At 41.9% G+C, this 27985-nt stretch overlaps 1 protein-coding gene across 3 annotated transcripts in view; it reads left to right on the forward strand.

The window, feature by feature from the left end:
- The window catches only part of CRADD (CASP2 and RIPK1 domain containing adaptor with death domain), a 180689-nt gene extending 152704 nt beyond the window's left edge, over positions 1-27985 (forward strand). For all 3 annotated transcript variants that reach the window (XM_045062156.1, XM_006933926.5, XM_003989115.6), the window contains exon 3: positions 25775-27985. In XM_045062156.1, the coding sequence (XP_044918091.1) occupies positions 25775-26076 (302 nt within the window). In that variant the 3' untranslated portion in view covers positions 26077-27985. The remainder of the gene's footprint in view (positions 1-25774) is intronic.

The following is a 27985-nucleotide window of genomic DNA, read 5'->3' on the forward strand; positions in this document are numbered from 1 at the left end:
ATAAGAGATTTTACTGCAAAAACTAGCTCTGGGTAGATCCGGAACTTTAGCTCCAAGATAGAGCTGAGAGGCACTCTGCCTAGTACAGAGGCGATAGGCTGGACACTTAAGGTCTGGAGTCAGCCTGCAGACAGGCTATCACAGCATGTAAAACCAATGTTTAGTTGACCCTAATTAAAATCGAGATTTCACCTAAAACCTGGATTCTTGGCTTCCCAAAGTTTACAAGATGTGGAGACATTGTCTCCTCCTCCTCCTAGGGCTTTGGTTGGTGCTGAGTGGCGCTCTCTCCCTCGCCGCCACTGCTCCACGTTTTATACTCACTTGTGACCCCTACTAGGCCCTGGCAGATATTTGAATTTGCATCCCCTAAGCTCATTTGACAGGAGAGAAGCTGAGGCTAGAAAGGTGGCACATCAGTCTCCAGGTCTTGTGCTGGGTCTTGAACCATCTCGTGGCTTCTGCTGTCTCTACTGAATCACAGAGGCCTCTCAGTTGAAGACTGAAAGACACAATATGCAACTGGGTTAATTATTCTTTCTGCTGTGATTGCTAACCAACGCGTCCTTTAGTTTTGCTTATATCTGTAGCAACGTGAAAATTAGAACATACAGTCTGGAGGACCAGGATGGTGTTCTATGAATATCACCTACACTGCTTGAGACTCTAGGCCAAATAAGTAAAGTGGAGAGATAGGGAGGACTGAAAAGGACAGGGAAAATAAAATCCGGACAGCTTTTGAGACAGGAACGGCCTCTTCCTTGCGGAGTTGTGGAAAGCCAGCTGGGCTCTGATGCCTTTCCCGGGGTGTGGAGATCGAGGTGTAGACAGCAGTGAGTCTGTTACACAGACAGGAGTGAGTGGCAGGAAAAGGACCAGAGAGCAGATCTGTGGGCTCAGTGCCCCATGCCACGCTGTCACACCCTGAAAATTACCGTGGACAAATCGATGATTGCAAAAAGGGAAGTTTGCAGTTGACTTGGCAAACAATAGCCTTGACCAACCAGGAGGAACTTGGATGAAGCATAGCCCCAGAGTCTCGAATCAGATAAAGTCGTCCTGTGTTCTTTAAGGAAAGAGGCCACATCACGCATAGGGAAATTAGCCACGACAGCTACCAGATCCTCCTGGATACTGCATCCTCTTTGTCCCCTAGTGAATCATGGTCAGGACACTGCCATGAAGCTGTTCTGAGTCCTGAGTGACTCAAGACCTCATCCTCATTGCAACCCTGGGCTCCTTTCTCCTAAGCTAATAAAGAGGCAGGCTGTGTATGAGGGGGAAAATGGAGTGACAGGACCTGTCTCCAAAAGCAAGCCATAGGTGGGGGGCAGGGGGGTACAGTGTGACATGCTTTCACCTTCTGGGCTTTGTCTCTCTTGTATTATTCTCTTTTTTGTTTCTCATTAGGGTCTAAAAATGTTTAATGGTACTTAATTACACTTCTTTTATCTGTATTCAAGTGTATCTTGGAACCCATGCATACATTAACACTTTCTCATAATTAAGCCAAGGCAATTAGAATATTTTATCAGTAACAGAAATATTTTCCTCTAGACCTAGATGTAGAAATCAAGTCCTCTCTTTCAGATCTCTGAGCCATTGCTCAACAATGGAAGTCAGATTTATAATTTCATAGTCCTCTCCTTTTGATGGCCGACTAATGGACATAGTGATTTACACAAACAAAATGTGCTCGTAGAAGAATAGGCTCACATTGTTGATTTTATTTCTAGAATCCCTGGGGCCTCTGTTTTTCCCCATAGAGACTATACTTAAAAGAGTGAGTAATGGATCAATAAGTAACACTGGGGTGGGGCGGGGGATGGGTGCAATAGGTGATGGATATTAAGAGTACACTTATTTTTTTATTTATTTTTTAGAGAGAGAGAGAGAGAGCACACAAGTGGGAGAGAGGCACAGAGGGAGAACGGGAGGGAGAATCTTAAACAGTCTCCTTGCTCACTGCAGAGCCCAACACGGGGCTTGATCCCACAACCCTGGGATCATGACCTGAGCTGAAATCAAGAGTCAGATGCTCAACTGACTGAGCCATCCAGGTGCCCCAAGGGTACACTTAGCTTGATGAGCACTGGGTGATGTGCAGAATTGCTGAATCACTATATTATACACCTGAAACTGATACATCACTAAATTAACTACACTGGAATTAAAATTAAACAATAACTAATAGTCTTCCACTCCCTGCTCTTAGACAAAAGTAATTTTCGAAATTCAGACTAAATTACTTCCACTAATGATATATTTCCATTAGTTGGTTGGATCAACAGGAGGAAGAAACTTTTTTCTTTTTTCGCGAAGACTTTTCTGCCACCAAGTTCTTTCAGCTTAAGAATGTTTGTTAGTTTGTCACAATACTTCTTCAGTTCAGGAGGCATTGACTTTATTCATTCGAAGTGTAAAATCTGTTGCTATTCTCATCTTTGTCTAAGCTTGTCTTTTTAAAAGTGAGGCCTTTTTCCTTGCCTGGGGTTCAGGCAGAAGTAGAGAGAAGGATCTAGTTAAGAGGAGGGGTGCAAGGGGGAGAGCATAGAACCAGGTAATTAATTAGTGAGAGTGGGATATGAAGGGGGGATTGTCACAGGAGAAGGAAGCAGGGCTGTTGGAACGGAGTGGTCCAAAGAGACCCTACTTTAAAGGGCTGCCGTCATAAAAACCCAGCTGCACAAATCTGGGAAATTACCAAATAGCAAAGAGTCCGCCATCCAAGCAGTTCGGGGGCAACTGCTCTCGGCAGTAAAAATACCGAGTTGTGGAGAACACAGTGACCCACTCTGACAACATAATGAAATGGATGGCGATTCCCCAGTGGATGGAAATTTGCTTTTTACCATATCCCAAAACACCGGCTCCAGGGGGTGAGTTGTGTTTTTGTTTGTAATACCCTGCACTGATGGTTCCTGGAAACTCGACTGCGAGTCTCTGCCTTCTGGTGCAGGCTCTGAGGCGGCATCCCCCTCACCTCTAGGTCGCTCTTATGACACACCCTGGGTCTCATTTTCAGTGTCTCGGCATACTTTCCAATGCTTCCAGTAATTGATTGTGCAAAACACAAAACCAAAAGCAGATGGGACGTATGTAGATAAGCTGTTTTATTTTTCATCCCTATAATTTGCTAGGTTTGATAGCACTTCAATTTTCTAACCATAAAAGCTGCTTCTATGCTCTTTGGAACACACACACACACACACACACACACACAGACACACACACACAATGCTGCCAGTAAGTAAGCTAAAAAAATATTACATGTGGTTTTCTGTTGTTGTTTTGGGTTTTTTCTCCTTTCTTTTTTTAAGGAAATACCTTGCTGCTGGGGAAAGAAAGTCAAAAAAATTACTTTGAGTGTATTTCCCAGGGCTCAGATTACTTCTGGAACTATTGTGTTAACACCCAAGAATACTTCGGAATGTCCTATCATAGCTGAAGTTAAAAGCTAGCTTTCTGCTGAGTGGTATTCCTGAAGGCACTCCCTCTGGGAAGTCACTGTATTCATTTATTAAAGTTTTAGATGCTGGTTGTGACATCTGTGTCTCCTGCATCGGTGAGAGGGCGCTGCTCTGTCCAAGAAACGTGACTGACCAGCGGGAGGTGAAGGCTGCCCCTGACACAAATGGGACATGTTGGTGGGGACACTTTACAGGAAGTTCCTTTGGGCCCATTCGTCTACTTGTCAGCTAAATGCTCACATTATCTTCTCAGTCAGATGGACATTGCCAATGTGGATTTATAAGGGGCTTGTTTTAAATCAATCATGTATTATTTATTAAATAAATATGTATTATTATTTGTATTATAGTATCTATTAGGGTACACCTGCCCCTGAAACTCAGGCTGTGAAATGAATAATTTCTTTTCTGTAGGCGACCTCCTCGTTGGCTCCAGGCTCAACCATTTAGTAGGTGTCTCTGGGCATCTGAACAGTTTGGGAACCATATTTGAACCAGCACGAAATTACTGCCCAGTAATCCTCTTTCGCAAGGGATCTGTGGACACACACCTAATCCGACAGAGACAGCAGAGCACAGAGCCTCATCGGAAGAGCAGACTCCAGAGCCAGACAGACCCGGCTTTGAAACCAGACTGTCACTTCTTAGGCTGAGTGCTTTGGAGAGACTTATTCAGCTTCTCCTAATATTAACACCCTCTTTACAAAAAGAGAATGATGATAACACCTATCTCCTGATGACGGCCTCAAGAGTAAAAGTGTTGCCATTGCCGTCCCTTCTCCTTGTTTTAAAATGATACAAGGGGGAACACACTTATATAGGAGAACTCTCTGAAACCGCCCAGGACCGTGTTCGAAACCGTTTATAAGCTGGGAGCAGGGCATTTGTCATATTAGTCACAGTGGAGAATGAAAGGGCTTCTCTTGCTTCTCCTCTCTGTCATCCACTCAGTAGCTGGAGGGGAGATTTGGGTTAAGGCGAGGATGAACAGCAGCAGGAGGCCACGAGAACCTCTTTGGTGCAACCCTTTCTCAACCCCTCCCTGGAAAAGAGCCACTGCAGCAAGGAGGAGGGGATAAGATGCCCGGTGCATCACTCCCCACCTCTCGGACCCTTCGCGGCCCCGGAGCCCTGAACACAGGAGAGGGGGCCTGTCAGTGGCCCCACACCTCCCCTCTCTCCCTCCTCCTCCGGTCTGCCTGATGGTATTGTTTTTCCCATTAGTAAAAGTACAGTGCCTTATAAATGAACAAATAGCGAGGCAAATACATCCCTAGAATCGGACACGTGTTTATAGAGCTGTGTGTTTTTACATTCTGTTCTGCCTACAGAATGCATAAATGGAAGGGCTGCATCGTCTTCAGGAAAATCTGAAAGCCAGGAACTTATTAACAGGCTTCACACCTGCCTCTGTGAGGAATTTCTGAAGCCAGAGATATTCTTTGTAACTGAGGTCCATCTGTTGCACAGATTTTTAATTCAGATATTTTTCCTTCTCAAGCCAAGGCTGAGAGAGCAGCCAATTTTGTGGAAAGATCTCTTTAATATGAAACGAATAAAACTATCAATGCTAAATAAAATAGACCACTGTGAAACTTAGGTTAAATCCCATAGGGGAGAGGATGTGCGATTAACTGCATTATATAACAAGACCGCCTGTGATGGCTGGTGCGGTTCTCTTTGTTGTTCCAAGGGAGAAGCAGCCAAGGCTGGGGCCAAAGCACATGATATTATTTTAAAATACTGCAGCCTCTGGAATTTTTCCTCAGAGAGATGTCTGGAATCAGAGTTTTCCTTTGATTTATGGTTGCTTTAAATGTTTAACACTTTTTACATTTTCAAAGCTACATCCTCTGCTTCCAGCACCTAGGGGTGTGTTTCTGTTGCTTTGAAAGATCGTTTTCAAATGGGAAGCTTTAAAATTATGCAAAAAGGAGGTTTCACAGTTCAGAGTGTTCGAGTGATTTTAAATGGATAAAAGGGATGAGGATTAAAGGCAGCCCCCCTCCCCCAGGGCCCCTTTACTCAGCTGCTTGTGATGACCCAACAGAGAGGGGCGGGCTGGAGAGCAAAGGATTTCCAAAGTGGCGGTGCATTCACTTAGCAAACATCCTTGGGCCAGACTGTCCTCGGACCTCAGAGAATTCACCATCAGGTATGGGGGACAGCAAGCACTTAGGTTGAACTGGGTGAAGCTGCCGTTTTTTAGACCAGAAATGGTAGAATATTGGCAGTTTCATATGGCTCAATCCAGTAGTTAGATGATAGCTATTCACAGTGATGAAGATGGCCGTGGGGCCAGCGTGCAGTGTTATGGGGCAGCCTAGGAAGGAGGACCTCACACCATGATGTGGGGCCAGGGGACAAGAAGGGTTGGTGTTTTGTCTTGTTCTGTTGTCTTTTTTTTTTTTTTTAAACAAACCACTGTATTGAGGGATAATTGGCATGCGGTAAACTGCACATATTCTTAGTGTACAATCTGATAAGTTTTGACACATGTATACATCCACGAAACCATCGCTACAATCAAATAATGAACATATCACCCCAAAAGTTTCCTCATTCCCCTTTGTAATTCCTTCTTCTTCCTGTCTGCCCCATCCCCAGGCAGACATGCTTTCTGGTATTGGTTTCATTTTGTAGAATTTCATAGAAATTCTTTTTTTGCCTGGCTTCTTTCAGCATAATCATTTTTAGATTCATTCATGTTGATGTGCATATAAATATTTCATGACCTTTTATTACAGAATAGTATTTCATTGTATAGATATACCAGAGTTTGTTTTTCCATTCACCTGTTGATGGACACTCGTATCGTTAGCTCTTACAAATAAGGCTGCTGTGAACGTCCACGTACAAGTCTTTGTATGGACACAGGCTTTCTTTTTTCTTTGGTAAACGCCTAGCAGTGGAATGGCTGGATTATATGGTAGGTATATGTTTAACTTTTTAAGAGACTGCCATACTGTTTTCCAAAGTGGCTGTCCCCACTATACATTCCCACCAGCAGTGCCTGTAAGTTTGAGTTCTTCCACATCCTGGCCAACATCGAATAGGTCTTCTTAATTTTTATCATTTTAATAGGTATATAATGGCATCACACTGTGGTTTTAATTTGCATATTTCTAATGACTAATGATGTGTTGTGCATCTTTTCATGTATTCATTTGCCATCTATATATCTCCTTAGCTGAAGAGTCTATTCAAGTCTTTGTCATCTTTAAATTGGGTTGTTTCCTTATTAAGTGTAGAGAATTCTTTGTATGTACTGTAGATAAGGCCTTTATAAGACATATGATTTGTAAACATTTTCTCCCAGTCTGTAGTTTGTCTCTTCATTCTTCGAGTTGTGTCTTTTTTTTTTTTTTAATTTTTTTTAAACGTTTTTATTTATTTTTGAGACAGAGAGAGACAGAGCATGAACGGGGGAGGGTCACAGAGAGAGGGAGGCACAGAATCTGAAACAGGCTCCAGGCTCTGAGCCATCAGCCCAGAGCCTGACGCGGGGCTCGAACTCACGGACCGCGAGATCGTGACCTGGCTGAAGTCGGACGCTTAACCGACTGCGCCACCCAGGCGCCCCTCGAGTTGTGTCTTTCAAAGAGAAGTGTTACATTTTGATGACGATCTTCTTCTATTATGGATCATGCTTTTGGTGTCATTTCTAAGAAATCTTTGCCTAAGCTAAAGTTGCAGGTATTTCCCACCTAATGTTTCTTGCAGAAGGTATCTAGTTACGTGTTTTTCATTCGGAACTCTGATCCATTCTGAGTTCAAGTTTGTAATTGGCAGGCTGAAGTCCTCCCCTTTCTGTGTGTGCACACAGATACCCAGGTGTTTCAGCATCATTTGAAAAGACTCTCCTTTCTCTGCCGAATTGCCTATACACCATTGTTGAAAATCCATGGCTCACGTAGCTGTAGATCTATTTCTGGACTTCAGGCTGTTGCGGTGATCTATTTCTCTGTCTTTTCGCGAACATATTCCACTGTCTTCATTTCTTTAGAATGAGTCTTAAAATCAAGCAGTGTAATTCTGCAACTTTGTCCTTTTTCTAAATTATTTTGGCTGTTCGGGGTGCCTGGGTGGCTCAGTCGTTAAGCGTCTGACTCTGGCTCAGGTCATGATCTCACAGTTTGTGTGTTCGAGTCCCGCATTGGGCTGTATGCTGTCAGCTCAGAGCCTGGAGCCTGCTTCGGATTCTGTGCCTCCCTCTCTCTCTGCCCCTCTCTTGCTCATGCTCTGTCTCTCTGTGTCTCTCAAAAATAAATAAACGGTAAAAAATTTTTTTTTTAATTATTTTGGCTGTTCTAGTTCCTTCACATCTCCTTGTAAGTTTTAGAATTACCTTCTCAATTCCTATTTAAAAATATGCTGGGATTTTGATGGAGCATGATTTCAATTGGGAGTTGTTGGACTTTCATGAGGCTGTGTCCATGGGAGGAAGGTATTCAAACATCACTTTTATAATCTGAACAACTGGAATTTTGAGACCAGTACAGCATTTAAAAAATTTTCCACAGCCTCACTTCCAAGTTTATTGAAAACCCACCTGTGCAAAATGGTGTTATTCAGTGCCAAAGGATACAAGGAAAAATAAAATGTTCTAATTCTGGTCCCTATTTCCTATAAATTCACCCTTTTAAAAACTCTCCTCCCAGAGGCAGGGAAGACGACAATTATCTCGGGCAGATTTCCCCCACTGGGAAAAGACCATAGATAATTGGGAGGATCTATGCTTTCTTGGGTGAGAAGGGTCCCTTTTGCTATGCTCTTCTTTCCCCAGATGGCTGCAGGCTCATTCGCCAAGCAGTAGACTGTTGTGGACTATGGCTTAGTATAGGAGTCACAGATTAAACACCTGTAGAGCCTGAGCGATCCAGGACAAGGGAAAGCAGCCCAGGAACTGGACTTTCACGTGCATTGTGGGAGAGAGTGGATGTTGGGGGGTATCCAGCATGAGGATGACTCTGGTGAGCTGACCAGCAAAGCCACAAATCTGGAATTTTGCTAAAGCTCCCAATTTTCAAATGCTGTCTCTGTATTTTTTGAACAGCATAGGCCAAACGAAACATGTTTGCGGGCCAAATGAAGTCCATTGGCTACCAGTGTGCAGCCTCTGATGGATGGGCTTTTTTATTTGCTTTCGGGGTCAGCCCTTTCATCAGCTCCCTAAAGGACTTATTCCAACAATTGCTTATTGAGTACTCGTCATGTGCCAGGAAGTGCTCAGGTGGCCAGGAAATCGATCAGCGATGGGAGGCACCCTTTCTGTCCCTGTGCTCGAGAGGCTCCCCTTCCAGTGTGGGGCTTAGGTGTGGCCTAGACATTCATTCCAGTGTCACCTCCCATTCTCTCCTGAACCCTGCCCCTTGCCTGTATCCTCACTGTCACTCATTTCAGGCTTCGAAGAAGGGCGTGGTTGGTTATACTTGGAAGAGTCCTGGGAGGCTTCTCTGAGGCGGTGACATACAAGCTAATGATTGAATGTAGAGTTAGAAATGAGCCAGCTGGATATATTCTAGAACAGCGTTCAGCAGATTTCCTGTTGCTACCTGTTTGTGGAACATGAAATCATTTTAATGGTTGAATCAGGGCTAAAATAAAATAGGATATCATATAGTAAAAGGTAAGTATTTTTTGTTTTGTTAAACTTTTCACTCAGTTTTACACACACATACATGCACGTGCTTCTAATACATATTTTTTTAAAAGAAATTTTTGGTTAAAGGAGCACCTGGGTGGCTCTGTCAGTTAAGTGGCTGACTCTTGATTTCACCTCAGGTCATGGCATGGCATGGTCTCACGGCTCGTGTGTTCAAGTCCCGCATCGGGCTCTGTGCTCACAGTGTAGATCCTGCTTGGGATTCTCAATCTCTCTCTCTCTCTCTCTCTCTCTCTCTCTCTCTCTCTCTCTCTCTGCCCCTCCCTCCCTCCCTCTCTCTCTCTCCCTCTCCCTCTCCCAAATAAGCTTAACAATTTTTTAAAATACAATAATAAAAAAATTTTTAGCTTAAAAAACAGAAAAGCATAGTCTGGAAAAATATCCTTTTTTTTTTTTTTTTTGAGAAGAACAAGGAGATTAAAAGAATAGTTATTAATGATTACCCCATGTTATTTCTGAGATCCTGTCATAAATTGTTAACTTCAGCTGCTGATTGCGACTGTTAAGTAGACACTGAATACCTGCTAGGAGAGGTATCTGTGGATGGCCCTGACTGAGCTCTGTCACCCATTAATTGTGAGAATGAGCAAGTGACTTTAATTCTTCTGATTTTAGTTCCTGCATTATTTTCCTGGTGAGATAAATGAATTCGTCCAGGTAGGTCGTTTTCACTCCCAAAGTTCCACAGAGGTGTGTTAGGCACGCTGCAAACGATTTGCATAAATAGCTAAATTTGCCCCCTGCTGCATTATTAGCACTAAGAGGTGACCAGGAACATTGTAGGCCGCAGTTAATATTTGCTGAATTAACGCATCTATTTTCAGAGTACCGTTCCATCTTACGTGAAATTAGACACATTTGAAATCATCGGTAAGTAGTACTTTAGGCACAAAATTTGAAGTCCTGCAAATCCTAGAAAATTCCAATTTTGTGAAGAATCACAAAGTTCTGAAGCCAAATGGAATTCTCTACTGTGCTTAGCTCTTGCTCCATGGCAGTACCCCTGTGCTTACGTTGTGTGAGATGTTTGGAATGCATCCCCTCCATAAAATGCGCTTCCTCCATACTTTTTTTTTTTTTTTTTAACTAAAGACTTAAAAGAAATTTCTTGGGAGCTGTTAGTACCAGACATGTGCGAGGTCCTCACTGTGAATAAGACTGATACACAGTTTCTGTCTTGCTAAAACTTGTGGTTCACTGTGGTGGGTGCCGAGTGCTTTCACACTAACTTCCTGTGTGTTTGCAGGTTACTGGCTTTGGGCAGACCCGGTGTTCAAGGTCCGTATAATCTCTGAGATTCAGGGTCCCGCATCTCTGTCCATACAGTGTGCAGCCAGATCATTGACCTTGGAAGTGGTCCGTGTGACTGACTCGTGTTAATTCTGTGAGACTATCGTCTTCTCGTTTCTGATTCCAAACTGAAGTGTTTTGTTGTTTGTATGCGAGCGTGTTGTGCGTGTGCTGGGTTCCTATTCCCTTTGCCAGCAATGAAAACATCAGAACCTTTTCCCTTGAACTGCATTTAAGACAAGCTGAAAACATTCTGTACTTTTGTGATTGATTTTCTAAGCTTGGTAGGATGTCACATTTATGCCGACACAAATTGAATCTTGTTAGTATCATTCCATCGATCTATCCAAGTGATTTTGATTCTCGACTATGTCACTCACCACACGAATAGTCTCTTACAATTGCGGGAAAGCAGCAACTTAAAAAACCTGACTTCGTGCCCCTCCTTCAGTTGCTGGTATGAGGACTGAAATTTTCACTTTTAAGGTTATTGTGTCATAACTTTGAAAGATTTCGCTTGGCAAATGTACACGGTCTCCATCCCCTTTTATTTCTTTGGTCTTACCGCCAAGCCGCTCAGCCCAGTGGAACTGTCAAAGGAATGTACTTTTGATGCCTGGAGTCAGCTGCCTGTAAGCACTCATCAGCGATCTTACGCTTCTTCCAGGCAGGTTTAGTACTGATAAGGAACACATAGCTATCAGAGTTATTTTATAATTTATAATATGCAGTTGAGGCTTCTTAAACTAACTCCCGTTATCCCTTCCTGCCTGGGAATCAGCCACAAAGATAATATCAAGGGACCATGGGGGCAGCTTGCTTCTTGTAGTTTGGGTATCAGTTTAAACATTGATGTTTCCATCTTGAGGGCTAAAATAGAGTTGCAAACATTTTTAAACGATTTTGAAAATTTTGAAGAACAATCATCTGTGGAAAATAATGTGATTAAGGAGCTCATTTTGCCTATTTAGAAAAAGGCGACAACCCAAAACTTTATATCCATATAGTGGAACTTCCATGTAAAGGAATCTTTAATGTCATTTGCTTATTACCTACGAAAAAGCAGTGTTGTCATTAACGTTGAGAATTTGCATTAGTCACTTGCGCACTCTGGGTAATCTACAAGGCACTCTGGAATTTTGTCTCTCAACAATCACACTCTGTTTTTAATTTCCAAAGGTAGTTTTTAAGCATGTTTCAATAAACCAAGTAATTTTTTGCCACCTGCCAATGAACTTGTAACTTAGAGATGTTAGAAGCAGGGCTGCATTATGACTTGAATGGGCTGGAGGCACTCTTGCCTTTGTGGCCCATTCCTCCATAAAAAAATATTAAAAGTTACATTTTATGACTCTTGTTATAAAGATGTATATATTAATATTATACATTCAAACATTTTCTTTGACCTAAAGTTCCTTTTTTCTTCCCATTTTAAAAGAAATTAAAACATTTCCATGGGCTTCCAGAAGTACTGTGGGCTCTCATGGGCTCTCATCCCCGTCCCCACTGTGTGTAATGGGTAAATAGGCTCTTGTTAGAAGTTATGATTTTCCCTTTTCAGTTTATTAATCGTTCTTTTGTGTTTAATGTCCATTATTTTTTAAATGGGGAAAACCAACTCCATTTCCAAAGAACATCTCTTTTAAACTCAATAAGCAACTAACTGCATATTTAGTGGGAATGACATGTATCAGCCTTGAATATATATCAACAGCTATTCTGAATAAAATATAAAGGGCTTTTCAAGAAATTGATAAAACAGAGAAATGTATGTCCTTTACATAATCGATTCAAACCGGCTACATGGCCTGAAGCTATCAGCATTTACCCATTTTGTAATTTCAAACGAGCTATAATGATCATGAAATACCACATTTTCTGCTCCTATAATCCCCTGTCCTTTCCTACAGCAACGTAAAGCTATGTTCATCTCTTTCTCACTCTCTAGTGGTTCTAAGGCTTAGTGATAGAAGGTCCGGTGTTTCCTCTCATTCATTCATATTCTAATAATGACTCTTGCTATTTTTATAAAAATGATACATGCTCACTTTATATAAAGAATCCCAGGGGCGCCTGGGTGGCGCAGTCGGTTGGGCGTCCGACTTCAGCCAGGTCACGATCTCACAGTCCGTGAGTTCGAGCCCCCCGTCGGGCTCTGGGCTGATGGCTCAGGGCCTGGAGCCTGTTTCCGATTCTGTGTCTCCCTCTCTCTCTGCCCCTCCCCCGTTCATGCTCTGTCTCTCTCTGTCCCAAAAATAAATAAACGTTGAAAAAAAAAAATTTATAAAAAAAAAAAAAAAAGAATCCCAGGAATTCAGAAAAGTAAAAAGAAAAGATCACAAATTCTATCACTTAGAAGTAAGCCTCAACAATAAGTGAACATCCTGTTGGACATCTCTTTAAGCATGTTTATACATGGGAAGATGGATGGATGGATGGGTGGATAAGAGAAAGAGAGGAGAAAGAAAGAAAGAAAGAAAGAAAGAAAGAAAGAAAGAAAGAAAGAAAGAAAGAAAGAGGAAGGGAGGAAGGAGAAATACTTTCAGAAAAGTATGGTTATATGATACATGCTGATTTTTAAATTTAAGAACCACTACATTTAATTTTATTTGAATTTAACTAGAGTAAAAGAAATGAAGTGAGAATTAAGAAATTACTGAACTTTGAATAAACATTTTTTTTCATAGTAAGAAATGTTACTTTTTTTCGTCTGTGGTTAAGAGATGATGAAGAACTTGATGTTTTTGTATTTTCTTTCCCCCCAATTATGTTTCTCGGGAGACATTAATGCTGTTCACCCAGGTCTCTCCCCATCCTGGGACATGGGGGAATTCCTATAGGAATTCCTCAGGGATATAGGAGTACTCCCTCAATCCCTTCAAGTTAGGTATGACCTTGTGACTTGCTTTAGCTACAAAATGTGAGCAGAAGTGAGCAGAAGGTCACTTATGGAGTGATGTATTTAATTGCCAGATCTTCTATCTCTTAGCCTTTCTTTTCCGTCTTGGTAAGCATGGACGCTTCTGTGAATGTGGAGGAGCATAATATCAATGCAGCATAGGGTGCGCACCCAGGTCGCGCAGGTGATGCCCTGAAGAGCCATGTGGGCCTCACTGAGATTCAGGGCTTCTCTCCTACCATAGATAATAGTCTATCCTGACTGCCGTCCTCTCCATTTTAGGAAGTGTTGATTTCCTCCCTACTGTGATAAATGAGATCATCGGTGCTCTCACAGTCTGTCCTTCTTCCCTTCTGGATTTTTGTTAGTGACGTTGTTATCATCACAAAGTCAAGATACAATATTTATCTTCTGTTCTAGAATCTAGCTTTAATTCTGATCACTTGTATTGTTTTGATATAGTCGGGGTATATAACATTAGATTCTGTTCAGTTGTTTAAAATTAGTTTTATATTTAAATGAATTCAGTGTTCTGTACTAATCTTTTTACTGTGGTGTTCCTGTTACTGATATCAAGAAATGGGTCAAGGGGATCAGGGCAGACTACCCGGCAGGGAAGCATTCCACCCCAGAGAAAAGAGATATTTTGTCATTTGCATTGTTTAGAATTTTTGGCACATGTTGATATGAAAAACAGATTTTTAGTGGTTTTATTACTGTTTTTCAATTCTCTAGAAACAGTGCATCCTTTTTTTGCTTGCATCTGAAGCAGACGGTTCCATGTATTCACCCTTGGTATCGCACTGCTGGTATCTTTATTTTATTCATTATACCAACTAGGTAGATTGCCAAGACTTTTAAAGAAAGGCTCAGAACAAGTTCTTGAATTGTTTCTCTGTTCAAGAATAAGATATCTACCGATTTACCTATATATTTGACAATCATCTTAGCTAAGAATAATATAATATAATAATAATAATATAATAATATAATCTAAGTGAGGCTTTGGCAATCATCTGGTTTTACCTTTTGCAAATGAGAAAACATTCTGAGAGAGGCTAAGTGTCTTACCCCATGTTATGGGGCCAGTTGATGGCAGATTCAAATTTAGATAGGACCCACACCTGCTAATTCTTAGCCAGAGCTGTGGCCACCGTCCCTTCCCTCTTTTATTTCAGTGAGAGCTCAGTTATTGCTAGTAGTTTTGTTGTTGACCTTCCGTGGACTATAGTCAAATCAAGTTTTCCATTGCAATAAGTCTGATTTACTTGTATTTGGCAACACAGCCTTGTTATTGGAGTAGGCGGTCACTTCGTTATCCAGGAATCAGTTTTAGAAAGACCAGTTTATTTCTCCACCTCTCTGTGAGGACCACATTGTTCTCTGTGATTATCTATCAGAACAAGTGGTTCTAATTAGTTTTCTTTTTAAAGTGCTTTTCTTTCATTTCCAGGCAGCCGGCGCCTCAGCCAAAGGGACGTCTCTGCAGAAACGCTATACTCAGGGACCCAGGTTAACGCAGGCCCTGGGAGGTGCCCAGTCAGGTTGGCTTTCTCAGTCTGGCATCCCCAGCCTTTCCATTCCCTTCCCTCCCACGACAAAACGTTTTTTTCTGTCTCGGATATGTTCTTTCATTTGTGTGTGTTTTCACCAGTGGTGGTGTTTTACAACATACATTTTAAATATTCCATTGTTACAGGTCTCCTTCTTTTTTCTTATATTTTTGCTTTATCCTAACTGTCCAGCACTCCCTTTGTACTCCCTCATGTTTGCCTCTTCCCCTAGTAGTGAGCTCTGACATTGCTTTGAGCTCCTTTCCTCCCACAGCGTTACCTGATCTAAACAGCCTCGTACATGACTCCTCACGAGTCTGTGTGAGAATTTTTCTGGGATCTATAAACCCCCAAACAGGAGAACCGGGTTGGAAGGCATATGTGTACTTGCTAGCACAAATAATGCAACTTTGTATAAACAACCTTGTACATGTCCCTGAGGGGGCTTTTTCAGAGTTTTTCGTGGGTACACGCGCGTGAGAACGAGATTGTGTACTGCGTTGCCCACCTGCTGCTGGCTTGTAGAATGGCTGGCTGCCCAGTGCCCAGTCAAGTCCCTGCGTCTCCACATCTCGGCCAGAGCTTGGCATTGTCTAGATTTCCAGGCACATAAAGTGATCTGCCATGGTTATTTCTTTTCTTTTCTTTTTTTTTTTTTCCAACGTTTATTTATTTTTGGGACAGAGAGAGACAGAGCATGAACGGGGGAGGGGCAGAGAGAGAGGGAGACACAGAATCGGAAACAGGCTCCAGGCTCCGAGCCATCAGCCCAGAGCCTGACGCGGGGCTCGAACTCACGGACCGCGAGATCGTGACCTGGCTGAAGTCAGACGCTTAACCGACTGCGCCACCCAGGCGCCCCTGCCATGGTTATTTCTGTTGTTATTTCTTAAATTTCTGTGTTTGAGCATCTCTCTCTCTTTTGAGTTCCCTCTTATTTGAATCGCCTTGTCCCACCTTCATCCTTTTCCCCGTGGAGGTGCTTGTCTTCCTTCTCTTGGTTTCGGGACTACCGTTTACCGTCCGGGTGGTCTTCCCTCCTGGGGTGTAGACCCGTTCTGCTCCGTCATCTTGGATGAGGGTCTCCTTCATTGCACAGAAATCTTTAATTTTGATGTAAAAAAAATTTTATCTTTTGAAAAGGATCTTCCCACTGCAGGTCACAAAGATACTCGCTGTTATTTTTATTAACTTAGTAGTTTTACCTTTTATGTTTGGACCTTTATCCAAAGGAATCCATCACTGCTTATGGTGTGATACAAAAGTGCAGTTTTATTTTTTTCTGTATAATTAGCTCTCCCCAGTTTGGAGAAAGCCTCTCCTTTCCCCATTATAAAATTTCAATTGTCATTACGAGACTTGTCATGTTTATATGCCTTCCCACCCAGAACACGAATGACTCCCCATTTATTCAGATCTTGCTTTATGTCTTTTAATAAATGCTTAAGATTTACCCCATTGAGGTCTTGTGTGATCTTTGTTAATTGAATGTCTAGATACTTTACAATTTTATTGTTTAATTTTATTGTTTATTATTATATTTTGTGTTTGATTATTGCTAGAATGCAGAAATACTGGTTTGTTGGTTTTTATTTTTGTTTTCTGGCAATTTTACTCAACCCTCTCACTTGTTCTGATGGATTATCTGTTGATCTTGGCCTTTTCTTACGTATTAGATCAACTAGCCTGAAAATAGTGATAGTTTTACCTCTTCCCTTCAAATGTTTGTACCTAATTTCTTTTTCTTTATACCTCCGGTTCGGACCTCCACGACAATATGCAACAGTAGTGGTGACATCGAGCATCCTTGTTTTGTCTCTACCATTAAAAGGAGAATGTTTAAAAGCTGTCAATTAAACCAAATACTTATTGAAGGTTTTTACAGTCTTTACCAAGTTAAGGAGGTTCCTCACATTCCTAATTAAAGATATCTTTTTAAGGAATCATAATTTTATCAAATGTTATCAAATACTTCTTTGCATCTAGTAAGATAATAGTGACTTACCACTTTGGACGATTGCTATGTTGAATTAACTGATAGACCTTGTAATATGGAAATTATTGTAATCCCAGGATAAATTCTACTTGCTCACAATATATTATTTTAAATAGATTTTTTTTTTTACTCAGTGAATATTTAGGATTTTTACATCTAAAATAATAATTGCAAAGAACCTGTAATCTTTCTTTTCTTGTGTTCTCCTTATCCTGTTTGGAACAAAAAGTAAAGCAGCCTAATTAAAATAGGCTACACAACTTTTGTTATTTTCCTATTTCCTAGAATCGCTTATAGAAGCTAGGAAGTGAAACGTTTCATGAACATTTGATAGAGCTCACCAGAACACTGTCTGGGCCTAGGGCTCTTTAGCAGGGAAATGCTTTGATTGCCATTTCAACGTATTTCATTAATGCTTTGACTTATTCGAGTTTTCTATTTTTTCCGGCACTAATTTTCGTATTTTATATATCCCAGTATCAGTTCATCTAGATTTAAAAAAATGTATTTGTACACTTGTGGATTTTTTTCATTTTTTTAATTAAAAAAATATTTATTTAAACTCACATTAGTTAACATACAGTGTAGTATTGGCTTCAGGAGGAGAACCCAGTGATTCATCACTTACATACAACACCCAGGGCTCATTCCAGCAACTTCCCTCTTTAATGCCCATCACCATTTAGCCCATCCCCCCACCCTCCTCCTCTCCAGCAACCTTCAGTTTGTTCTCTGTGTTTAAGAGTGTCTTACGGTTTTCCTCCCTCTCTGTTTTTATATTATTTTGCTTCCTTTCCCCTGTGTTCATCTGTTTTGTTTCTTAAATTCCACATATGAATGAAACCATATGATATTTGTCCTTCTCGGACTCATTTCGCTTAGCATAATACCTTCTAGTTCATCCACATTGTTGCAAATGGCAAGATCTCATTCTTCTTGATCACTGAGTAATATTCCATTGTATGTATGTGTATATATATACACACACACACACACACACGTATATACACACCACATGTTCTTTATCCATTCGTCAGTTGATGGACATTTGGGCTCTTTCCCTAATTTGGTTGTTGTTGATAGTGCTGCTATAAACATTGGGTGCATGTGCCCCTTAAAATCAGCATTTTTGTATCCTTTAGAGAAATAACTAGTAGTGCAATTGCTGGGTCAGTGTTTATAGATTATTGCTTGGCAAAATTTTACTCCTCTCACCCTATGAAAAGACTTAATTCCTTGTCACACTGGTCCTGGCCACATGCCTTGCGTTGGTCAGTGGAACATCAGTGGACTCAACCTGAGTAGAGGCCTCACATGTCCTTGAGGCAGGGATTAGCCTTTTACTCCAACAGTGGCCACATTAGAAAGGGGAAGTCTCATAGCTCAACTTTTTTTCTGGTCCAGCAAACCTGAAGCATAATGATACTCGCAGCAGTGATAGCGGCTGACTACAGCAGTGAGTTGGCAAGAGGGATATGTTACCAAATTCTGCAAAGGAACATACATAGTTTCTAAAACTGCAACCCTATGTCCAGCTGAGTCACTCTTATAAGGAACTCCTATGTACTTACATCTCCGATTATATTACAGAAGTTTATAGTTAAAGGAATTTATCCTTGAAATCCTTTCCGTTATTGTAGATTCCTGAGCATAGATGTGTCTGAGTCTCCCAGCAGCTGCTTACATGTCTTCTGTGACCTTCCATAGTCTTCATTCTCTGAACTGTGCTTTGGAATCCTGTATAGTTCCTCCTTGCAGGTCACCATTAAGGTGGCCGCATATTATAGAATACAGCTCAAAAAAGAGAGGTCTACCAGGGAGGATGGGCTCGTGGGCTTTCCTTCTCTCACAGATTACATACTCAGCCAGGATAGACCACAGGGTGCTGTCTGCACAGAGATTTGTTGGAAGAGATGACTTCTTTTTCTGTAACGAATGAAAAAGTCAGAAGCGCCGAGCTGGTGTAGATGATGAGTTGGAAACTTGACTTGGAGCAACTTTTTAAGAATGTGATTAGTTATTGTACACTGAGCTCCATTTTCTGCTTAGCAAGGGGCTAAAGATTGGAGAAGGAGGGCAAGAAGTAAAAGACATGATCTCTGCCCATAATGAGCTTGGGAGACAAGTGGCCTATAAGAAACAAAAAAGTGAAGTGTGAATCTTTATACTTGACTCTAAATGCAATAAGAATTGGGAAGGAGACTTTTGGTTTGAGGCCAGAACAGCTGTTGATTGGTATGAGTGAGGGAGGAGGAGATAGAGAAAGAGAGGGAACATTATGCTGTTTTTATTCATGTCATGACCACAAAGATGGGGGGGGGGTGGAAGGATGGGAGGAGACGGGGGTGGGGGTGGGGAGCAGACCTGGGGAGGGGGGCATTTATCCCTTCAAATGCATGGCTTCATTGTGATAGACCCGTTTGTCAGGGAATGTTGTTTCTTCTGAAACATGGGAGTTTGAACTTCACCAGGAATGGGATTGAAGAGTTGCAGGAAGGATTTAGGATCTGTATAAGAGAGAACATTCTGTCAGTATAGAGGGAGAGAATCCCTGCTTTAGGGTATTTAAAACTAGTGGATACTTAACGCCACTGTATCTGGTGGTTCTCAACCAGGAACAGTATTGCCTCAGCCCAGGATATGTGGACTTGTGTGCTCAGGCTAGGGTGTTACTCGCACTTAGTAAGTGCACGCTGAAGGCCTTGTTGTGCACTGGGACAGCCCTGCTGAGCGGATCTCCCTGCCTCAAGTGCCAATAGCACCCTTTGTAGAAACACTCGACGTCCCCCACACTTCTGTCATTGGGGTTCTGCTTGTGCAATTTTTGCTGTATCTTTGTACCACAGGTGCCGCTAAGTTCGTCCTTTAATTTAAATTTACTGTTGATTTAAACATTTATTTTTCTTTTTTGATCACTTGCTTTGTCATCCTATATCCACTTTGTAATGTACTTTCATTTACTTGTCTTGATTTTTGCAGTCATGAGTTTGAACTGGTATTTATACTTTTCTAATTGTATTTAAGTAGGTACCTGACAATTCAAATACAGAATGTTCACCTGTGTACCACCTGATATCATCTTGTACACCCCCAGTGGTACGCATAGCAAGCTTTGAGGAGCAGTGTCCAGATGGTCACGGTGGATTCATTTATAGCTTGACCTGATTTTATGCAGTAAATCCTTGGATGTTGACACTCCAGCCTTAGGATTCTCATTTTTAAATAACTTCATATTCAGCAGAACTCACGAGTTGGAAGGGCCTCGTGAGGATTCTTTTCCTGATAGAGGTCAGACAGCACAAACAGCTGTTATTCTCTCTTTCTGTGTGTAAGGTCTCCTTGGAAGGGCTTGAGTTGCCCTTGGCTGCGTCGTGCTCGTGTGCCAGTTATCTTTGCTCCAGACTGTGTCCACAGATTGCTGGCCCTCTCCCAGTTATGTGGCAGTATTCACAAGGCATATGTGACCCTGAAGTGTAGAGGAATGAGAGCAAATACTGCCCTCGCTCCCAAATAATTGGCCCAAAGCGTATGTTGCATTAATAGTTGGCCAGGAGTCAGAATGATGACCGAGTGCAGCAGTCACAGGCTCCTCCCCGACACCCGATAAACTGAACCAAAAAAGTTAAAAGCAGAAACATTTGCCAGCGGCAGCCAAACAACAACAACAACAAAACCCAATCACGGCTTTTATGCCATGTGCTTTGAAAAGGGGCAGGCAGGGAAAGAAACACCAGACCCTGACCCTTCAGAAGCAATCCTGGGAAAAGAAGGGAAGTGTACAAAATCCTAAGGACTCCTGTTAGTTCAGATCAGTATGAAAAGAAGCTGGTGGAGGAGGTGAGTGGATGGCCTTGGTAAATGTCAAGAAGCACCCTCAGCAGAGGCAGGAAGGCAACCAAACGCAGGCCATCTCCCAGTCTCCACGCTGAGCTACGGGAAAGAGACCACAGGAGTAAGTGCACCCCGGCTAGGCAAAGCAGGCTTGGTACAAGACATTTAACTGGCTTCCAAAAGAGAGAGCGGGGCACCGCACTCCCAGCAAGGGCAGGCGAGTGAGTCCTATCTCTCCTCCGTGGCAGAACACTGCATAGAAGGCAACAGCCAACCCCAAGTTGTAGCTCGGAGGGAGAAAGTGTCAAGGGTACCTTGGCTTACCATAAGAGAGCAAACAGAAGCCCTGGATAAAGATGCTCATGTTAAATGGGAGCAAGATGAAGATAAGTGTCGTGACAACTGTGCAAAAATGCTACAGGAGAAAAAAGAAAGGAGCCCGGCTTGCAGAAAGTAAACATACACCAGTGTGGCCTGAGTGGAAACCCAACCCAAGAAAACTCAACCTCACGAATATTTCATGCTATAGGAGAGCTCAGTATCGATTCAGTGGAAATAAAAACTCAGTGTAGTTACGATAAAACAACGAGATTTTTAAACTTCATTATTTATTTATCTTTATAAGATTAGTCCCTCCTTTTATTTATTTTTTATTTTTTAAATTTATTTTGAGAGAGAGAAAGAGAGGGTGCATGCATGCGTGCACACGTAGGGAAGGGGCAAAAAGAGACAGAGAGAGAGAGAATCCCAAGCAAGCTGTCTGACAGCACAGAGCCCAGTGTAGGGCTCGATCCCATGAACTGTGAGATCATGACCTGAGCCGAAATCAAGAGTTGGATGCTCAACCGACTGAGCCACACAGGTGCCCCTAATTTTTATTTTTAATTGTGGTAAAATATGCATAACATAAAATTTGCCATCTTTTCCATTTTTAGGTGTACAATTCCATTGTGTTAAGTACATTCATATTGTGCAGCTAACCTCCAGAATTCTTTTCATCTTGCAGAACCTGCTACCCATTGAACAGTTCCCCATTCCCCTCTCCCCTCCCCTGGTGACCTTCATTCTTTCCATCTCAGTGGGATTGACTACTATAGGTAGCTCATATGACTGGGATCACAGAGTGCTTGTCTTTTCGTGCCTGGCTTACTTCTCTTAGCATAATGTCTTCCAATTTCACACACATAGAACGAGTCAGGCTTTTTTCCTTTTTTAAGACTCAATAATATTCTAATGTATAATCTACCACATTTTGTTTATCCCTTCATCCCTTGATAGACACTTGGTTTGCTTCTACTGTTCGGCTATTGGGAACAGTGCTGCTGTGAAGATGGGTGTATAAATATCTCTTTGAGTCACTGCTTCGATCCTTTCAGGACTATGACCCAGAAGTAAAATTGCTAGGTTGTATGGTAATTCCATTTTTAATTGTTTAAGGAACCACCATACTCTTTGCCATAACAGCCGTACCATTTTATATCCTCACCAACACTTGTTATTTTCTGGAGTTGTTTTTTTTTTTTTTTTTTTTTTTTTTTTGACAATAACCATCCTAATGGATATGAAGTGGAATGGGATTTTTATTTTTATTTTTTTTTATTTTATTTTTTTTTTCAACGTTTATTTATTTTTGGGACAGAGAGAGACAGAGCATGAACAGGGGAGGGGCAGAGAGAGAGGGAGACACAGAATCGGAAACAGGCTCCAGGCTCTGAGCCATCAGCCCAGAGCCTGACGCGGGGCTCGAACTCACAGACCGTGAGATCGTGACCTGGCTGAAGTCGGTCGCTTAACCGACTGCGCCACCCAGGCGCCCCTGGAATGGGATTTTTAAAAGCTAGATTGAAGAGCCAAGAAAAGAAATTGAGAAATAAAAACACAATAGAAGATTTGAACCCAACAACAACAACAAAAAAACCCAAAGCAAAATAAAACAGCATAAAAATAACCAAACATCAAATGAATGGCATGGGGCAGAGGCATGAGATAATCACAGGAAGGGAGTTAAGGTAATAAGACAGAAAGTGATAGCCATGGCGGATTGGCAAAGCCATCCGGCATCTGGAACAGAAAAAGAATGCAGAGATACAACACAGGAAGATTTTTCTGAAAGGGAAGAAGGGCTAAATCTTCAGTCAGAAGATCATGCTACATATCTAGAAAAGAAGACAGAGAATGGCCAAGATGTACTCTGGTCTAAAGCTTCAGGATCATAAGCTTCGGACAGAAAAAACAAGTTCTACAAAATGGGGGACAGTCAAGTTGGTGTCCAAATTCCCCATACCGACATTCCCACCATAAAATATGAGCACAATCTACAAACTTAGGAGAGGAATAAAATTATTTAAATAATATAGAATTATATTTATAATTTAAAAGTATAATAGTGGGGCGCCTGGGTGGCTCAGTCGGTTGGGCGTCCAACTTCGGCTCAGGTCATGATCTCGCAGTTCGTGGGTTCGAGCCCCGCATCGGGCTCTGTGCTGACAGCTCAGAGCCTGGAGCCTGCTTCGGATTCTGTGTCTCCCTCTCTCTCTCTGCTCCTCCCCTGCTTGCTCTCTCTCTCTCTCTCAAAAATAAATAAACATTAAAAAAAACTTTAAAAGTATAATAGTAAAACAATATATAAATTTGTTTGCATATTATTCAACAGTGAAAGCAGAAAGCAGACAGTCCTGATCTGAAGGAACTCAAAGAATATGGTGACCATGAGCATTTCTTGAAAAACATCACCCTGTGATGAAATTGACCCAACTGACTCAAATCAAAAGAACAGATTCAGAAGTAGAAAAGTCATGGTTTAAAACAAACAACAACAAAAAAGCCTCGGTGAACATTCAAACCATTATAATGTAGTTTTAAGACTAAACAACTTGGGTGGGGGGCAAGGGGGTGGCAGATTATTGTTACAGAAGCATAAAAATGTTATGTACCCAACACAATAAAAATGATATAAGCAAGAAAAATCATGAGGGAATGAACAGGAAATATCAAGTGTTAATTATAGAGTGTTAATGTGAAAATATATAGTTTACCACTTATATGTGAAAATAGATAAATTATGTTATACTTTTTTTTCTCAGCATTATATCTTTTGGGTGTACATGTTGTCATTGTTGTTTAAATATTTGACTGTAGGTCAGAAAGCCATTTAGTTTCATCTCTGTTTCTTTTTTTTGTTGTTATATTCAAGCAAAAATCAATAACTCTTATGAGACAAAAGCTATTATATTACCCTTTTAGCAGTATGTGTGCATAAAGAAATGCCCAGAATGATGTATGGCAACTGTAAGTCTAGTGGTGGGATACTGGATGCCTTGTTTTCTTCTTTGTACTTTTTTTATTTTCCTTGAATAATAAGGAATAAGGGCTTTTTTCAATGAGCCCACATTTTTATAAAAGTGCCCATATTTGTATAAAAGCTGTAAAATCATTACTGTTAATATAAAATATTGTCAGTAGTATCATCATTATTCTAATTGCTTCTTAATCATTTCCAAAAAAAAAAAAAAAATTATAGTCTCGACACCACCAGAGTCCTTGACCGTATTTTTGCAACTCAGCAACTTGCAACTTGCCTAAGATACTGGCAAGTGCCTCGGGACCAAAGGCACATGCGGTGGAAAACATTAGCTGTTCTAATAGGATGCTTTGTGCCTTCTTCTTGAATTCATAAATCTAAACAATGAGCTGGTGAGTGTGAAGTAGGATTGACTCCAGATCCCTGTAATACTGGTGACAAAGTGTAGTACAAGTAGAGTACTGTCGTGCACACATTTGAGCCAGGGATATGAAAGCCTCACTTCTAGTCCCGGCCTAACCAATAAGCAGCCCCAGAATTTGGGATGTTTGGAGTCCTTCTGACTCTCTGCGCTTAGCTACCCCGAACTGCTTTCTTTTCTTCGATTTACCATGGTTTTCTGCCTCAGGGCCTCTGCACAGGCAATCCCCTCTGTGCGGGACACACTTCTTTATCTTTCCATTCCCTGGGCTCTTTCCCTCGTGTTCAGGGCCTAGCTTTAAGCCCCTTCCTCTGGAAGGCCTTCTATATCGTAACCGATGGTACTTCTTACTGGATATGCCTAGCCCGTCTGTAGTCACTCACTCAGTGTCAGAGTTCCTTAGCAGACTGGCCTCGGAGAGACGGGGATCTAGGAGGTGCAAGGTCAGGTTCTCTCACTGCCCCTCCACAGCACATGCTTTCTCTTCCTCCACTGGGCTCTGCCAGGGTGGTAACTCTCCTCCTGCTACCTCGTGGCCCCTAAGTTTTATTTTTCCTGAGCAGGCCTCTTTGCTTCTGCTTCTGTTAGAAACCGCAACTTTTCTGTGTAGTGTTCACATTTATCAGGAGAGAGTAGGTATTCCATGTAGCCCATTACCCTCCAGCACTAGCCATTCCTGCAGGAGAGAGTGTCACCCCTGGGGCCCAGGCTGGCATTCTTAATTCCCCAACCCCTGCTTGGCCTCTCTGGTAAAAGATATGGAAGTGAAAAAAAATCATGTTATAAAGCACTATGTGCCAGGTAATCCTAAATGTATGTTTTATATACAAAAAAACTGAAAAGAAATATCAGTAAAACTTTGGATTGTGAGTAACTTGTTCTGCGAGTGTTCCGCAAGATGAGCAAACATTTCTAGTAAATTTTGACCTGATGAACGATGTCTTGCAATACGAGTAGTATGTGATGCCGAATGTCACATGGTCACAACTGAGCCAGTGGTTCTTGGAATTCGCTTTGATATACACATGCTTTGGATTACAAGCTTGTTTCTGGAACATGCTTGCAAACCAAGGTTTTACTGTAGATCAAATCATCAGCGGGTTTCTCTGATGGGATTTCTAGTATTGTCATTTTCTTATTTTCACATTTTCTGCAATAAACATTTTCATAGATGCTAAATGGTGTTTTGTAAACTCCTGTTTATGGCCTTTTACTGAGCAGCCCCCAGGAAGACTAGGAAAAGTTGGCCCTTCCGTATGGAAGTGTTGGGCTGTCCTCCCACAGTTTTCATGTCTGCCCCCATCTGATATGTTTGCTCTTTTCACCTTTATGTCTTTCTTTTCCCCAGATGACCGGATGACCGGTATCCCCCCACACGTCCTCAACAGCTCCCCATCCGACCAGCAGATTAACCAGCTGGCGCAAAGGCTGGGCCCTGAGTGGGAGCCCGTGGTGCTGTCTCTGGGACTGTCCCAGACGGATATCTACCGCTGTAAGGCCAACCACCCCCACAACGTGCAGTCACAGATGGTGGAGGCCTTCGTCCGCTGGCGGCAGCGCTACGGGAAGCAGGCCACCTTCCGGAGCTTGCAGAGAGGCCTTCAGGCCGTGGAGGTGGACCCCTCGGTGCTCCAGCACATGTTGGAATAATGGTGTCTCCCTCCATCCACCCATGGGGAGCATGTCCCCAAGTTGCATGTGCAGAATCCTGACTTTCTCCCAGGGCAGGTAGTTTTCGGGGTTTTTTTGGTTGTTGTTGTTCTTGTTGTTGTTGTTTTCTTTTTAAGATTCTTAGATAAAAGGAGAAAATAGGATTTCCAGTTGATACTACTTGAAAGGCCAGATTACTCAGTGGCTCTACCACATTGACAATTGGTTGTTTTTAATTGCTTGAAGATTGCATTGTTTTAATTGTGCAGGTTTTAATTTTGTGGTTGCCTTTCAGTAAACTGGTAAATCATACTGGCTCAAAACACACACACACACACACACACACACACACACACACACACAAACCTACTGTGCTATCACATTACATGCAGGTGTCCTATATATAAAGCATCCACTTTTATATTTCCTGGAAACTGACCTGTGCACTTTGCTATTAATGATGATGATAATAAAAAGTGAATTACTATATATAATGTGACCCTTTCATGAGAGAGTATTGTTTGTTTGTTTTTCTCATTCCTGTAGTGCATAGATTAAAAGTGCGTAATTACAGAAGTCATTTTTGTTTTGAAACAGAATTGCAGGTAATAACGAAATTCTTACTTTCTCCAGTCAAGGTAAATAGGCAGGGTGTCTGCATTAAATTTAAGACACTGAAGCTCCCCTGCAAGACCACTTCAGGTACCAGCATGCACACCTGAGCCCTTGATCTTTAAAAGGTTGCTTAAGAAAATAACTGTGCCATTTGTTTAAAGGCTTTAGTTGGGGGACAAAAGAGGGTGTGGTCTTTCCGTTGAAATTGCAGGGATTTAAGTGTTGTGCTCTAAAGGAGTACGATTTAGTCTTCTGTCTTTTTATTAATGACACATGATATTTGTCAAATGGTTCACTGTTTTCAAGAGTTTTCATGTATGTGATCTCGTTTGGACCTCACAAAAATCCTATGAAGCAGTTGGGCAAGAGAGGTGAGCCTCCTTCTGTAGTGAAATTGCATGATTTTCCGGGGCCGAATGAGCTAGAATAGGTGTCTTTGGAGCCCTGCTCCTTTCCTGTTGCTCCATGCTGCCTCTCCTCTTTCTCACCTGCCCCTCGAAGAAGCTTGAGTCCTGCTGTCCTCCTGCTAGCAGCATCACCTTGGACAAATCACTCCACTTCTCTAGCCTAAGCCTCTACAGATGATGAAATGATTGTCCCCTCTTCCAAGATTTTTGTGATGGTTAAAGAGATAATGTCTGCCAAGGGCTCGTCTAGTGCCTTGCCTTTTGTCAGCTCTCAGAAAATGGGAGCTGTTAATTTGCTGCTGTGGCTGCACATGGACAAAGTTCACAGGCAAAGCCGAATAGTGGCTACAGGTGAGGGCACTGCAGGAGGAAGTGCTATTACCATGCTTCCTGCCAAGCTTTAACCTGTGATGTAACGTACTAATTCTACCGTGGGTCCAATCAAGAGAAGGACGGGTGAACAGTTCCAATCTGTGACCTGTTCTTCTGAACAATCGGGGAATCTATTTCCTAATCCTAACTTAACCGAGGATTTTTTTCAAAGGGAAAAAATTAGACTTTTTACCTCGCTGTGTTCCGGGATGAGAATATAGAATGGAAGAATTGAATGTGAAATGAGTGCTCACCAAGGTGACCGTGGCACATCGATAACATCCTCTCAGATGTCTGGCAGCCATATTCCCTTTACTAAAAAAGATCAGTTATTTCACAGTTCAACAAGCAGTTCAAAAGGATGGTCTCCTGGCCCCATCAGCTTTAATTTTCCATTTTGTAGCCCAGCCATTAATTCACTGTCTTGTAAAATTCTCAGACTTCTGGCCCCATCACTGTGCTAGTGATAGACTGAACTTCTATGGCATCTTCAATAAACTGCCTGTCATTTTGAA

The sequence above is a fragment of the Felis catus genome, chromosome B4, assembly GCF_018350175.1.
Source record: "Felis catus isolate Fca126 chromosome B4, F.catus_Fca126_mat1.0, whole genome shotgun sequence".
Lineage (NCBI taxonomy): Eukaryota > Metazoa > Chordata > Mammalia > Carnivora > Felidae > Felis > Felis catus.